Source organism: Oncorhynchus clarkii, chromosome 6 (assembly GCF_045791955.1).
Source record: "Oncorhynchus clarkii lewisi isolate Uvic-CL-2024 chromosome 6, UVic_Ocla_1.0, whole genome shotgun sequence".
Lineage (NCBI taxonomy): Eukaryota > Metazoa > Chordata > Actinopteri > Salmoniformes > Salmonidae > Oncorhynchus > Oncorhynchus clarkii.
This window is the reverse complement of record NC_092152.1, coordinates 53,682,505-53,694,175: the sequence shown is the minus strand read 5'-3', so window position 1 is coordinate 53,694,175 and position 11,671 is coordinate 53,682,505. Positions and strand designations below refer to the sequence as shown.

At 39.9% G+C, this 11,671-nt stretch overlaps 1 protein-coding gene across 5 annotated transcripts in view; it reads right to left on the bottom strand.

The window, feature by feature from the left end:
- Positions 1–550: 550 nt before the first annotated feature.
- Positions 551–11,671, bottom strand: part of LOC139411287 (xylosyl- and glucuronyltransferase LARGE2s) — a 152,075-nt gene continuing 140,954 nt past the window's right edge. For all 5 annotated transcript variants that reach the window (XM_071157378.1, XM_071157380.1, XM_071157381.1 and 2 more), the window contains 5 exons: positions 7,233–7,396; positions 6,687–6,965; positions 4,481–4,627; positions 3,465–3,660; positions 551–2,841 (listed from right to left, as the gene is read on the bottom strand). In XM_071157378.1, coding sequence (XP_071013479.1) covers positions 2,644–2,841; positions 3,465–3,660; positions 4,481–4,627; positions 6,687–6,965; positions 7,233–7,396 — 984 coding nt within the window. In that variant the 3' untranslated portion in view covers positions 551–2,643. The remainder of the gene's footprint in view (positions 2,842–3,464; positions 3,661–4,480; positions 4,628–6,686; positions 6,966–7,232; positions 7,397–11,671) is intronic.

The window sequence follows — 11,671 nt, the reverse complement described above, 5'->3', positions numbered from 1 at the left end:
TTACTTTTTATTGCTTATGCAGTAGAGTGACACATCACTATTTTCATAGATTATTATCATCATACCTCTGTTGTTTCTGAAGATATTGGAGATGGCAAAGTGGATATGAAGAAATGCTTGACTTAACAGTTTTTATTATATTTTTTTGTGAAAGAAAAAAACTGCCTGCCTGGCGGCCGATTATTTCCTTAAGGCAAGCAATACATCTGTGAGAGACAATTCCATTTTCAGGCTGGTAACAAATGTCACAGAAGATAACAAACAGCTAACAAAGAATTACAATTTGATTGATTTTCCTCCAATGTGTGTGTGTGTGTGTGTGTGTGTGTGTGTGTGTGTGTGTGTGTGTTTATTTGCTTTCATAAAGTTAATTCGATTGCAGACATTACGTCTTCATTAAAAACATTGATGAGGGGAGAATCCTTGATATTTTAACACCAATTAACTCTGAAAATAAATCATGTGTATATAATTCCACACTTATAGAAGAGATACCATATCCTTCAATCTGTTTCACATATGTTCCAATGGAGACAAACCTCAGACAAACTGGTAGAAAAAGGGCAGATTTATTTAAAGCACTTTGTCCCCTACATAGAAAAATATGATTGATTTGAGTCGACAATAATAAATAGAGTGCCTGACTATCCTCAGGCCCCATTGGTAACGTACAGCAGTACAATCAATATCCAGTTACACAATACAGCAAAGGCACTAGCATTTACTGCAATCAGAACAGTCGACAGGGGTTGTGCGAGGCATGGAAGGTGGCAGGGGAGGTGGTGTCTGGATCCATCTCTTGGAAGCCAATTCAATGGCAGCTCTGTATGTACCTAACCCATAGTAGTCATGTAGGGTATGTGCCCAGCCCATAGTGATGTATTACATGTAACCGTTCAGTCATTACAAAGTCATCACAGTAGCAAATAGGCTTGAACACTTGTGCCGTTTCTTGTGACTGTAGGCGTATACCTATTATTTGGTATTTGGAGTGGTAGGTTCATTGGGGTTGAAAGGTTGATTTGTTACTGCCCGGTTGTCCCATGGATTATGTGTGGTGTTCAAAACAGTAGTAGTAGCATATAGAGATGTAGGAAGGGGTTGGTATTAGAGAAAGAAGGGATGGTTTGTGAGAACAGGAGTGGGTTTCTGCATGGTGTACGAAAAAAACAAGGAATGGGTAAATAGAAAAAGGAATGAAGTTTTAAAGGAAAGGGGAAATGTTCGGTAAATGACAAGGTTTGTTCCAGTAGATGGCACATAACAGTGTATCACTCATCTAGACATGGCACTGGTAATACTCCAATCGCTCATGGAATTTCAGAAGTGATTTTTAACAATTCAACAGGCGGTTTATTTGCAGCCATTTAATTTCTAGCGAGGTGCTTTTTTTTGTTGCTATTTAAAAAATATTGGGGTCTGGTTGCGGTGGTCCCAATCAGTTGTGACTTGTATTTTTTGGCTGAATTTGGGCTCATATTTGGCTTAAAGGGGATAAATATACGCACGAAGAAAAAATATATATTAAAATTAACACATATATAGTACCAGTCAAAAGTTTGTACACACCTACTCATTCAAGGGTTTTTCTTTATTTTTTACTATTTTCTACATTGTAGAATAATAGTGAAGATATCAACTATAAAATAGCACTTATGGAATCATGTAGTAACCAACAAAGTGTTAAACAAATCATAATATATTTTATATTTGAGATTTTTCAAATATGACAGCTTTGTACACTTTTGGCATTCTCTCAACCAGCTTCATGAGGTAGTCACCTGGAATGCATTTTAATTAACAGTTGTTCCTTATGTTCATTTGTAGAATTTATTTCCTTCTTAATGTGTTTGAGCCAATCAAGTGCAGTCTTCAGTATTATTCTACAATGTAGAAAATTGTAAAAAATAAAGAAAAACCCTTGAATGAGTAAATGTTCTAAACATTTTGACTGATAGTGTATGTATGCCATATTTGTTTGTTATTAATTGATAATCATTTACATTGAGAAAAATACTGATATCATTAAATATCTTATTAAATATAATGGAAAATTATAAGGCTTAAATGTTTCTCCAGTTCGATTGATCACTCCGAACGTGATTCCGACTCGTTCCCTTGAAGAGACCAGGGAAGATGCAACTTTCTTTTCTTTCAGTTCTGTGTTTCCCCAAATTCAGGTCCTTGAGTTCCAGGTACAGATATCCCATGTGGACGGATTGGTTTGAAATGTATTTTCCTCAGAAAAGGCCCTGATTGTCAGAACAAATCATGATGATCGTCACTTACTCCCAGACTTAAATCAGTCAACCACTCATCCCTTTCAGAGAAACGTCTTCCCAGTGAGCCCAATATCGTGTGACCACTGTCATGTCTGATCTGTTTGGTTCTTTGTTTTTATTCCAGTTTGGGTCATAACCCATTGTAGCATAGTTGGGTGGGTCATCCCAGCCCAAACCACCCCAGAAAGTTTAGCTAACACATCTCCAGAATGTTCTACAAGCCTTTAAAGCTATTCAAGCTTAGTAGTGATATTGGCTGATAGTTGCCAGTATTCCCAAACCCCTTTAGAATTGCGAGGCAGCAGCATGGGGGCCATTCGGGCCCTAGGTATGAAGCCCAGTGGCCCTTGGGAGTCCTGGTTTAGATGTTCCTCTGAGCAGTAAGGTACTTGAGGGCGGCTGCGCCGTACTTCCGGGACAGGTCTTGGTGGAACTCTTCTTTTAGGGTCTGCAGGCAGTATCGGTAGCCTGGGCTGGAGCGGAACTTGGAGATGTCGAAGCTGGGTGCGTGTGGCATATGGATCATGAACGCGTTGGGCAGAACCATCAGGTCATACTCCTGGGGGGTGGGAAAGGGGCGGAAAAATGTATTATTTTATTTGCTTATTGGACATGGTCCGTGTACAACATTTTAGCATTTTAGCTACGTAGCTAATACTCTTCTGCCGTCCCAGCTGTGACTGAAATAATTTAAGACTCGAGAAACAAAGTCACAAAAGATGCTCTTAGGTGCTGAACACAGAAAGGTCACAGCTTGACTTTGATTTATGGGCCGTTACAATAGCTATTATTCCTGACTTAGCCTTAACCTAATATCAGAGGGTCTACCGCGAATCACATCTATTCTAATCATTAGCATAACCTTAACTGAATTCCAAAGATGAGTTGAGGTTTTGAATTAAACTTAAATTAAAATGAGTTATTATGTGCAGATTATTTGGAAGTAGAGTCTTTGAGGATAAAATGTGAACAATAGCTTTAACAACCATTTTTCTTCTCAACAAGCCATAAACAGATAAGTGTATCCAGACTTTAACTACATCTCTTTGTCTGCCCGTCTTGTCTGTTATGGTTGTTTGGTCTACCTAGTGTGTGCAAATGTACTGTGGTGTGATAATGTGAGCTGTAGGAAAAATAAATATATTATATTCTAACACCCCACCACTATCCTCCATACTGTACCTGCGCATCTAGCTCCATGATATGGGAGACCTTGTTCCAGCCAAATCCAACAAAGCGCTGGTCGTACTCAGGACAGTCCCGCTTCACCACCACATAGGGCTCAAAGTCCGCCTCCCACTCCACCTTATAGGGTGTGGTGGCTGTCCGCCACTTGGCATAGTTGGTAGGAGCATGGCCCTTGGTCCAGACGTGATACCTGGGACGGCAAGGAGAAAGAGACGTGTACAGGTGTGTTAATAATAGTTTTGAACTAGATTGCATACAGTGTTTTCGGAAAGTATTCAGAACCCTTGACTTTTTAACATAACATTTTGTTACGTTACAGACTAATTGTAAAATAGATAAACAAATGTCTCATCAATCTACACACAATACCCCATAACGACAAAGCAAAAACAGATTTTGAGAATTTTTGGTATTCAGGCCAAATAGTTCAATCTTGGTTAGTCTGAGAGTCCTTTAGGTGCCTTTTGAAAAACTCCAAGCGGGCTGACATGTGCCTTTTACTGAGGAGTGGCTTCTGTCTGGCCACTCTACCATAAATGAAGGAAAAGCAGCCAATATGTGGTAACTCCTTCAACACTGTTGGAAAAGCATTCCAGGTGAAGATTGTTGAGAGAATGCCAAGAGTGTTCAAATCTGACATCAAGGCAAAGGGTGGCCACATTGAAGAATCAAAATATAAATTATATTTTCATTTGTTAAACACTTTTTTGTTAATACATGATTCCATATATGTTATTTCATAGATTTGATGTCTTCATTATTATTCTACAATGTAGAAAATAGTAACAATAAAGAAAAACCCTTGAATGAGTAGGTGTGTCCAAACTTTTGACTGGTACTGCAAATATTATCAAATGACTTCAACGTATCAATGTAATCAATGTACTAAATATAGTATCAAAATCAGGATGGATGCTCCATGTTATGTAATCTATTTCAGAAGGGCCAATCAAACCTCCTGATCAACAAGCCAGATTGACCAATGGGGTGAGCTGTTAGTGCTGGTGTACCTGAAGGTGTAGAGGGTCCCCATGTCCAGCATGGAGAGCAGCTCAGCTTTGGATTTGGGAAAGGAGAGGCGGTAGCGCAGCGTCTCAAAGGCCGGAACAACCAGAGCTTTCTTAGTGTGGGCCATGTCTAACTGGACCACTGACTTTCTGCGGGGGATAAGATAAAGAAACCATTCATTTACAACCAAAACTGTACATCAGCTAGAGCCACAGCTGCCACTAGTTGGTTGGAATGCATTGCTGGCAACACCTTAGCTGTGGGTTCGACTCCCACATGGGCCATATATGAACATCATACATACAATTGAAGTGGGAAGTTTACATACATCTTAGCCAAATACATTTAAACTCAGTTTTTCACAATTCCTGACATTTAATCCTAGTAAATATTCCCTGTCTTAGGTCAGTAGGTTCACCACTTTATTTTAAGAATGTGAAATGTCAGAATAATAGTAGAGAGAATTATTTATTTCAGCTTTTATTTCTTTCATCACATTCCCAGTGGGCAGACATATTCATACACTCAATTAGTATTTGGAAGCATTGCCTTTAAATTGCCTTCCACAAGCTTCCCACAATAAATGGGGTGAATTTTGGCCCATTCCTCCTGACAGCTGGTGTAACTGAGTCAGGTTTGTAGGCCTCCTTGCTTGCACACGCTTTTTCAGGTCTGCCCACGCATTTCTTTTGGATTGAGATCAGGGCTTTGTGATGGCCACTCCAATACCTTGACTTTGTTGTCCTTAGCCATTTTGCCACAACTTTGGAAGTATGCTTGGGGTCATTGTCCATTTGGAAGACCCATTTGCGACCAAGCTTTAACTTCCTGGCTGATGTCTTGAGATGTAGCTTCAATATATCCACATAATTTTCTCCCTCATGATGCCATCTATTTTGTGAAGTGCATGATGCTGCCACTCCCGTGCTTCGCTGTGGGGATGGTATTCTTCGGCTTGCAAGCCTCCCCCTTTTTCCTCCAAACATAACGAAGGTCACTATGGCCAAATAGTTTCATCAGACAATAGGACATTTCTCCAACAAGTACGATCGTTGTCCCCATGTGCAGTTGCAAAACGTAGTCTGGCATTTTTATGGCAGTTTTGGAGCAGTGGCTTCTTCCTTGCTGAGTGGCCTTTCAGGTTATATTGATATAGGACTCATTTTACTGTGGGGATAGATACTTTTGTACCTGTTTCCTCCAGCATCTTTACAAGGTCTTTTGCTGTTGTTCTGGGATTGATTTGCACTTTTCGCTTTTCTCTAGGAGACAGAACACATCTCCTTCCTGAGTGGTATGACGGCTGCGCGGTCCCATGGTGTTTATACTTGCGTATTATTGTTTGTACAGGTGAACGTGGTACCTTCAGGCATTTGGAAATTGCTCCCAATGATGAACCAGACTTGTGGAGGTCTTATTTCTGACCCAAACTGGTTTTATTTCTGAAGTCTTGGCTGATTTCTTTTGATTTTCCCATGATGTCAATGTAACCGATGTGAAATGGCTAGCTAGTTAGCGGTGGTGCACGCTAATAGCGTTTCAATCGGTGATGTCACTCGCTCTGAGACCTTGAAGTAGTGGTTCCGTGGCTTTTGTTGAGCGATGGGTAACGATGCTTCGTGGGTGATGCTTCATCTGTGTGCAGAGGGTCCCTGGTTTGAGCCCGGGTAGGGGCGAGGAGAGGGACGGAAGCTATACTGTTACATCAAGCAAAGAGACCCTGAGTTTGAAGGTAGGTATTGAAATACATCCACAGGTACACCTCCAATGGACTCAAATTATGTCAATTAGACTATCAGAAGCTTCTAAAGCCATGACATCATGTTCTGGAATTTTCCAAGCTGTTTAAAGGCACAGTCAACTTAGTGTATGTAAACTTCTGACCCACTGGAATTGTGATACAGTGAATTATAAGTGAAATAATCTGTCTGTAAACAATTGTTGGGAAAGTTACTTATCACGCACAAAGTAGATGTCCTAACCGACTTGCCAAAACTATAGTTTGTTAACAAGAAATTTGTGGAGTGGTTGAAAAACAAGTTTTAATGACTCCAACCTCGGTGTATGTAAACTCGCGACTTCAACTGTATGTTGTCTGTAAATTGCTTTGGATTAAAATGGCTGCTAAATGTCTATATATAAAAAAAATCTCAGCCAGTGTTCTGTCTATGTTTATGATGGAACATCTTCAGGAAAATTACAACTCACCTGAGGTAATCATAGAGGCCGTACATGGGCAGGAAGTCAACGTCTGCCAGGAACACATAGGGTGTGTTGGCGTTCCTCAGGGCCACATTTCTCACCAGGTTGACGGGGTAGAACTGGCCCTCCTTGTAAACGATATGGTAGCCCACGTTCTTACGGTTCTTCAGCACCTCGGAGGCCTGGGCGTAACGCAGAAACTGTTGGGCCTCAGCGTCTGACATGTACAGGGCCAGGCTGATAGGTCCTTCCCAGTGCTTACATATGGCCTCCAGCATCTGTAACCTGAGATAAATAGAGATGTCATAAAATAGAGTGTTAGAGATACAGAGATGTATATTACATCATGATAATAAAAGCAGTGGTGGAAGTAGAGAAGAAAAGGGGGAGGAGGGGGAAGAGGAAGAAATGGAGAAAAAAGCTAAATACAATCATATTTGTAGAGAGTTGCACTCCTCATTAGCCATATCGTAATAATGAATTCATGCTTACATCCCCAACAACTAGTAAACCAAAGGCCAGTAGGGTCAGAGCTATAAGGTGAGTTTTTACCTGTCCATGGAGAGCTGTGCGACCAGCGTGACGTCTGTGTCATCCCCGGCGGGCGTGTACTCGTACTGCAGAAAGTAGAGGTGCACGCGGTGCACTGTGATTCGCTCCCGCCGGAAGTCATAACATTGGTCGTCTTCATCCAGCTCCTCCAGAGCTCCTTGTAACTGGAGAGGGACGGACAGAGGGAGGTCAAAACCAATGTTTAGATTGTAAATATTCCCTCTAATAGGCTAACATGGTTTCATGACACCATGCAGTCAGAGGTGACGAGACCATGCGGCACTGTACACTCTGTTGTATTCTGGCTGGATGTCCATGGGTATCATAGTACAGTGAATAAAGGTATGGTGAATATTTAAACCTCCTTGAGGTGTTAGGGAGTGGTTTGTTAAATGTTATACAATGGGTGGTCCTAATCTTGAATGCTGATTGGTTAAAGCCGAATTCCAGACGGTGTCTATTCCACAAGTTACCACCGGCTAAATCTATGATGTTAACATGCCTACATACTCCATCTGGCTGCGCCAGCCACTGTCTCATCAGCCCAGCCAGGCAATTTATGAACTTGATCTCCACTATATAAAGCATCTAAACATCATCTCACATTTCTTTTAGACTAACATTTAGTTTTCAACAGCGGAGATTTATATAGACCTTGCTGTCTGTCTCTCCAACATTTGCAACATTGTTTCAATATTCAAATTCGATCTCCAGAACATGTCGGGAGTCAGTACGAGACAGACAGGCATACCAGTCGTAATCATGAATCAGCTGGCATAATTTTTTGGGATCTATACAAAAAATGTCAATAGAAAGCAGGTAAAACTAATGGAAGTGCAGCTAGTTCAGTCTTTCCAGCTTCAGTTTGAAGGGATTGGGTTAGCTGTGTTTTTGGCTAGCTCCTCTGAACAGCCGTGTCCTGACAAGAGAGCACAATTTCTATGCCAGGTGAAATCGCGCCTCATTATGAAGTGAATCTACAAAAAAAGTTAATTGATGTCTATTAATCCTTCTGCCATGCAAACTTATTTTAGTCATGTGTTTTTATTTGACAAATATTTGACAATATTTGGGAATTTGGGTCACAAACAACAAGATCTCTACAAAGCCAATTTCCCTCCCTTGATACTCTGGGAGCCTGAAACAGGATCTTGAACACTGGGATTTACTTTCTCTTTCTTTGGGCGGAATAATTAACATTGTTAAAATTAATGTATTAAGTTTTTATAGTTATTTCAATGTATTTCTTATCTTTCTGACAATTGTTTAATCTCCATAGATAAACTGATATCTGCTTTTATCTGGAACAAGAAAAACCTGTTGCATTTTCCTAATAAATGAAAAACCCTATTGTGAAACATTTTCTACAAATATGGAAACAGTTCAGGTGATCGTTTGGTCTAAGTGAATTTTCAACTTCTGCGTCATTATTAAACAACCATACATTATCTCCATCATTATTAGACCGTGCGTTTCATATCTGGTCTGGAAAAGGGATCTCCTCACCGAACGACAAAAATGATTTTGCATCCTTTGAAAAGTTAATACAAAATACAAAAAATAAATATTCCGAGATCCCATTTCTTTAGATATCTGCAATTGCGTAGTTTTGTCTCCTCATACTCTAGTCACTTGCCATCACGCCCATCTACCTCCCTTCAAGATTCTCTTTTTAAAGTTAACCGTTATATCAAAGGGGACATACACTTGATCTATAAGTTATTAAACTCGCACAATCTGTATTCCATGAACTCTCTTAAAAACCGCTATACGGGATCGGTGTCCCCCCCCGTGGGACGGTTGAGCTAATGCAGGCTAGTGGGATTAGAATGAGATTGTAAGTAACAAAAAAAATCCCAGGACATAGACATATCTGATATGGGCAGAAAGCTTCAATTATTGTTAATCTAACTGCACTGTCCAATTTACAGTAGCTATTACAGTGAAAGAATACCATGCTATTGTTTGAGGAGAGTGCACAATTATAAACTTGGAAATGTATTAATAAACCAATTAGGCACATTTGGGCAGTCTTGATACAACATTTTGAACAGATATGCAATGGTTCATTGGATCAGTCCGAAACTTTGCACATACACTGCTACCATCTGTGGCCAATATTTAAATTGTGCCTGGGCTGGAATAATACTTTATGGCCTTTCTCTTGCATTTCAAGACACGTTTTGGACATGTCTGAAATGGACAGATTTCTGGTTATCAATTTTGTTTAGACATTTTCTAATATACTGGAGAGACCTACAGAACCTTCTACCGTTATTGCATTATTTGGAGTGGCACCACAGGAGGCCCCTCTAAACAGTTCTTTGGGCAACATTTACTACTCTTCTAGCTAGACGTCTTATACTATTTAAGTGGAAATGTCGATTTCCTCCTACTTTTAACCATTGGACAAATGAAGTTATGCAACATCTCAAGCTAGAGAAAATATGTTACTCCGTTCGCGGATCTGCAATAACATTTTATAATATAACTTTACCTGCTAATTTTACATAAAGAATCCAGAAGTTGTATAATTATTTTTACTATTTAAAAAAAATATATCTTTGTATTTTTTTTTAACAAATTAATTATATTACTCATTGTATATCATGCCTGCTTTAAGTCTCATTGTTATGGATGTATCCAAATAAATGTCACTAAAAAACAGCTTAAACAAATGCAAATTAAGCTACTTTGTTGTTATTCTGGCTGCACTGGTTGACATGACTGCAAGTTAGCCTTAGTTGGCTAGCTAGCAAGCAAAGGATAAGAACGTTGCCAGCCAGTACAGAAATAGACCATTTAAAATTAACGACTGGGTCACATCCATAGATACAAAACAAAAAGACTGAATGACTTGGTTGCGTCTCTGACAACTCAACGACGGGTGGCTTAAAATATGTGACTCGTTTCAGGAAACTAGGCGTATGTCGCGGGTCACTACTTCCCAGGAGAGCCATTTGAACGTAAACCTTTTTAATCAAAATATTATTTTTTCGGCAGAAATGCTTTCTGGAACATGTGAACTTTCAATGTGCCTTAATAACAGACTTGTATGCCGTCTGTAAATACAAATACAATTATTAAATTATGAGCCTAGTTGGTTTAGCCACAGAAAAAGTAAGCAACCTTCTCGCTAGCCATGACTGGCTGAGATAATGAGTGGGCTGGACATGCCGATAGATGAGTTTGGATTGGCCTGCCATATAGCACGCTTCTGTCTATTTGAGCTGGTCAGTATTTGTAGGTAATCCTGTCTAACGCAGCTTTTTTATGTCTCGCGTAGTAGAACTGCATAAGTGTTGCTCTCCACTTTCTGGAGGACCGAGTTTTGAAATCAGTGGAATTAGAGTTTGATAGCTAAGGAGGTGGAGAAAACGACTGTCTCCGGATTACATCTTTAAATTAAAGGCAACCATGGCATCCGTGACAGGGAGAGGCGTCCATCCATGATGTATATGGGTAAGATAGTTTAGCTAGGTACATTTCCAGATATTACACGTTTCTAATTTTGACAGAAAGTAGTTTTCATTCAAGTTAAATTTGCTAGCCAGCTAACGTTGGCTGGCTGGCTCGCTAGCTAAAGTTACGTGTATGATCTTATTAATCGTATCTCAGAGCCATTTGCTTTGCTAGTTAAAGCCTAATGTTAGCTAGCTAACATTGAACCTGGTTGGTTAGCTACCTGCAGATTCATGCAGGGTAGTAATGTCATGAGTTGGGATTATGGTTCATTGTTTAGCTAGCTACATGTCTTAACAAAAGACTCCCTCCCCTATGCAAGTAATGATTTCAATAGAAAGTCACTGTGACAACTGTTGATAGACGTAGCTGGTAAATTCCCTCTAGCTATCTACTCCAGTTTCAGAACACTCTCGTCTGAGTGTGCCAGAGTGCAGAATAACTGACGAATTTATGAACGATCAACAACCATTGAATATGGCCGGTGTCAGTAAACATTGGCGAAAAAGTGCAAATTGTTGCCAGCAGCACAATTGCAGTCACCAACACTCTTGATAACATAACAACAGCCTATCCAGCTCTACTAGGGTGAGTAAAACAGTGAGGGAGCTGTTCTCTCATTTGTGTCTGGAAGTAGCTAGCCAACGTTAGCTTGGGTGCTCGAATGTTGTTGTTAGGACAGAACGCTCGGATCAACCCTTAAAGAGATGGGTGGGTCTAAAGTTTAAGAGGGTGTGAATGATACTGAATGGGTGTTTACAAAGAAGAGCTCTCCTGTAGGTACCAAAACATTCAAAAGCCATTTTCTCGAAAGTGAGGTTACAAGTTTATCAACTTTCAAAGCAGAATTACTTTCCCATTGTTCCACAAATGCAGTGTATGATATATCATTGTGTAGCCCTGTGTCTCTGCTTTTATCCAACGTAAAAAAAAAAACACAATTTCAAATTTTGCTACATAAAACAGAATCAAGGCGG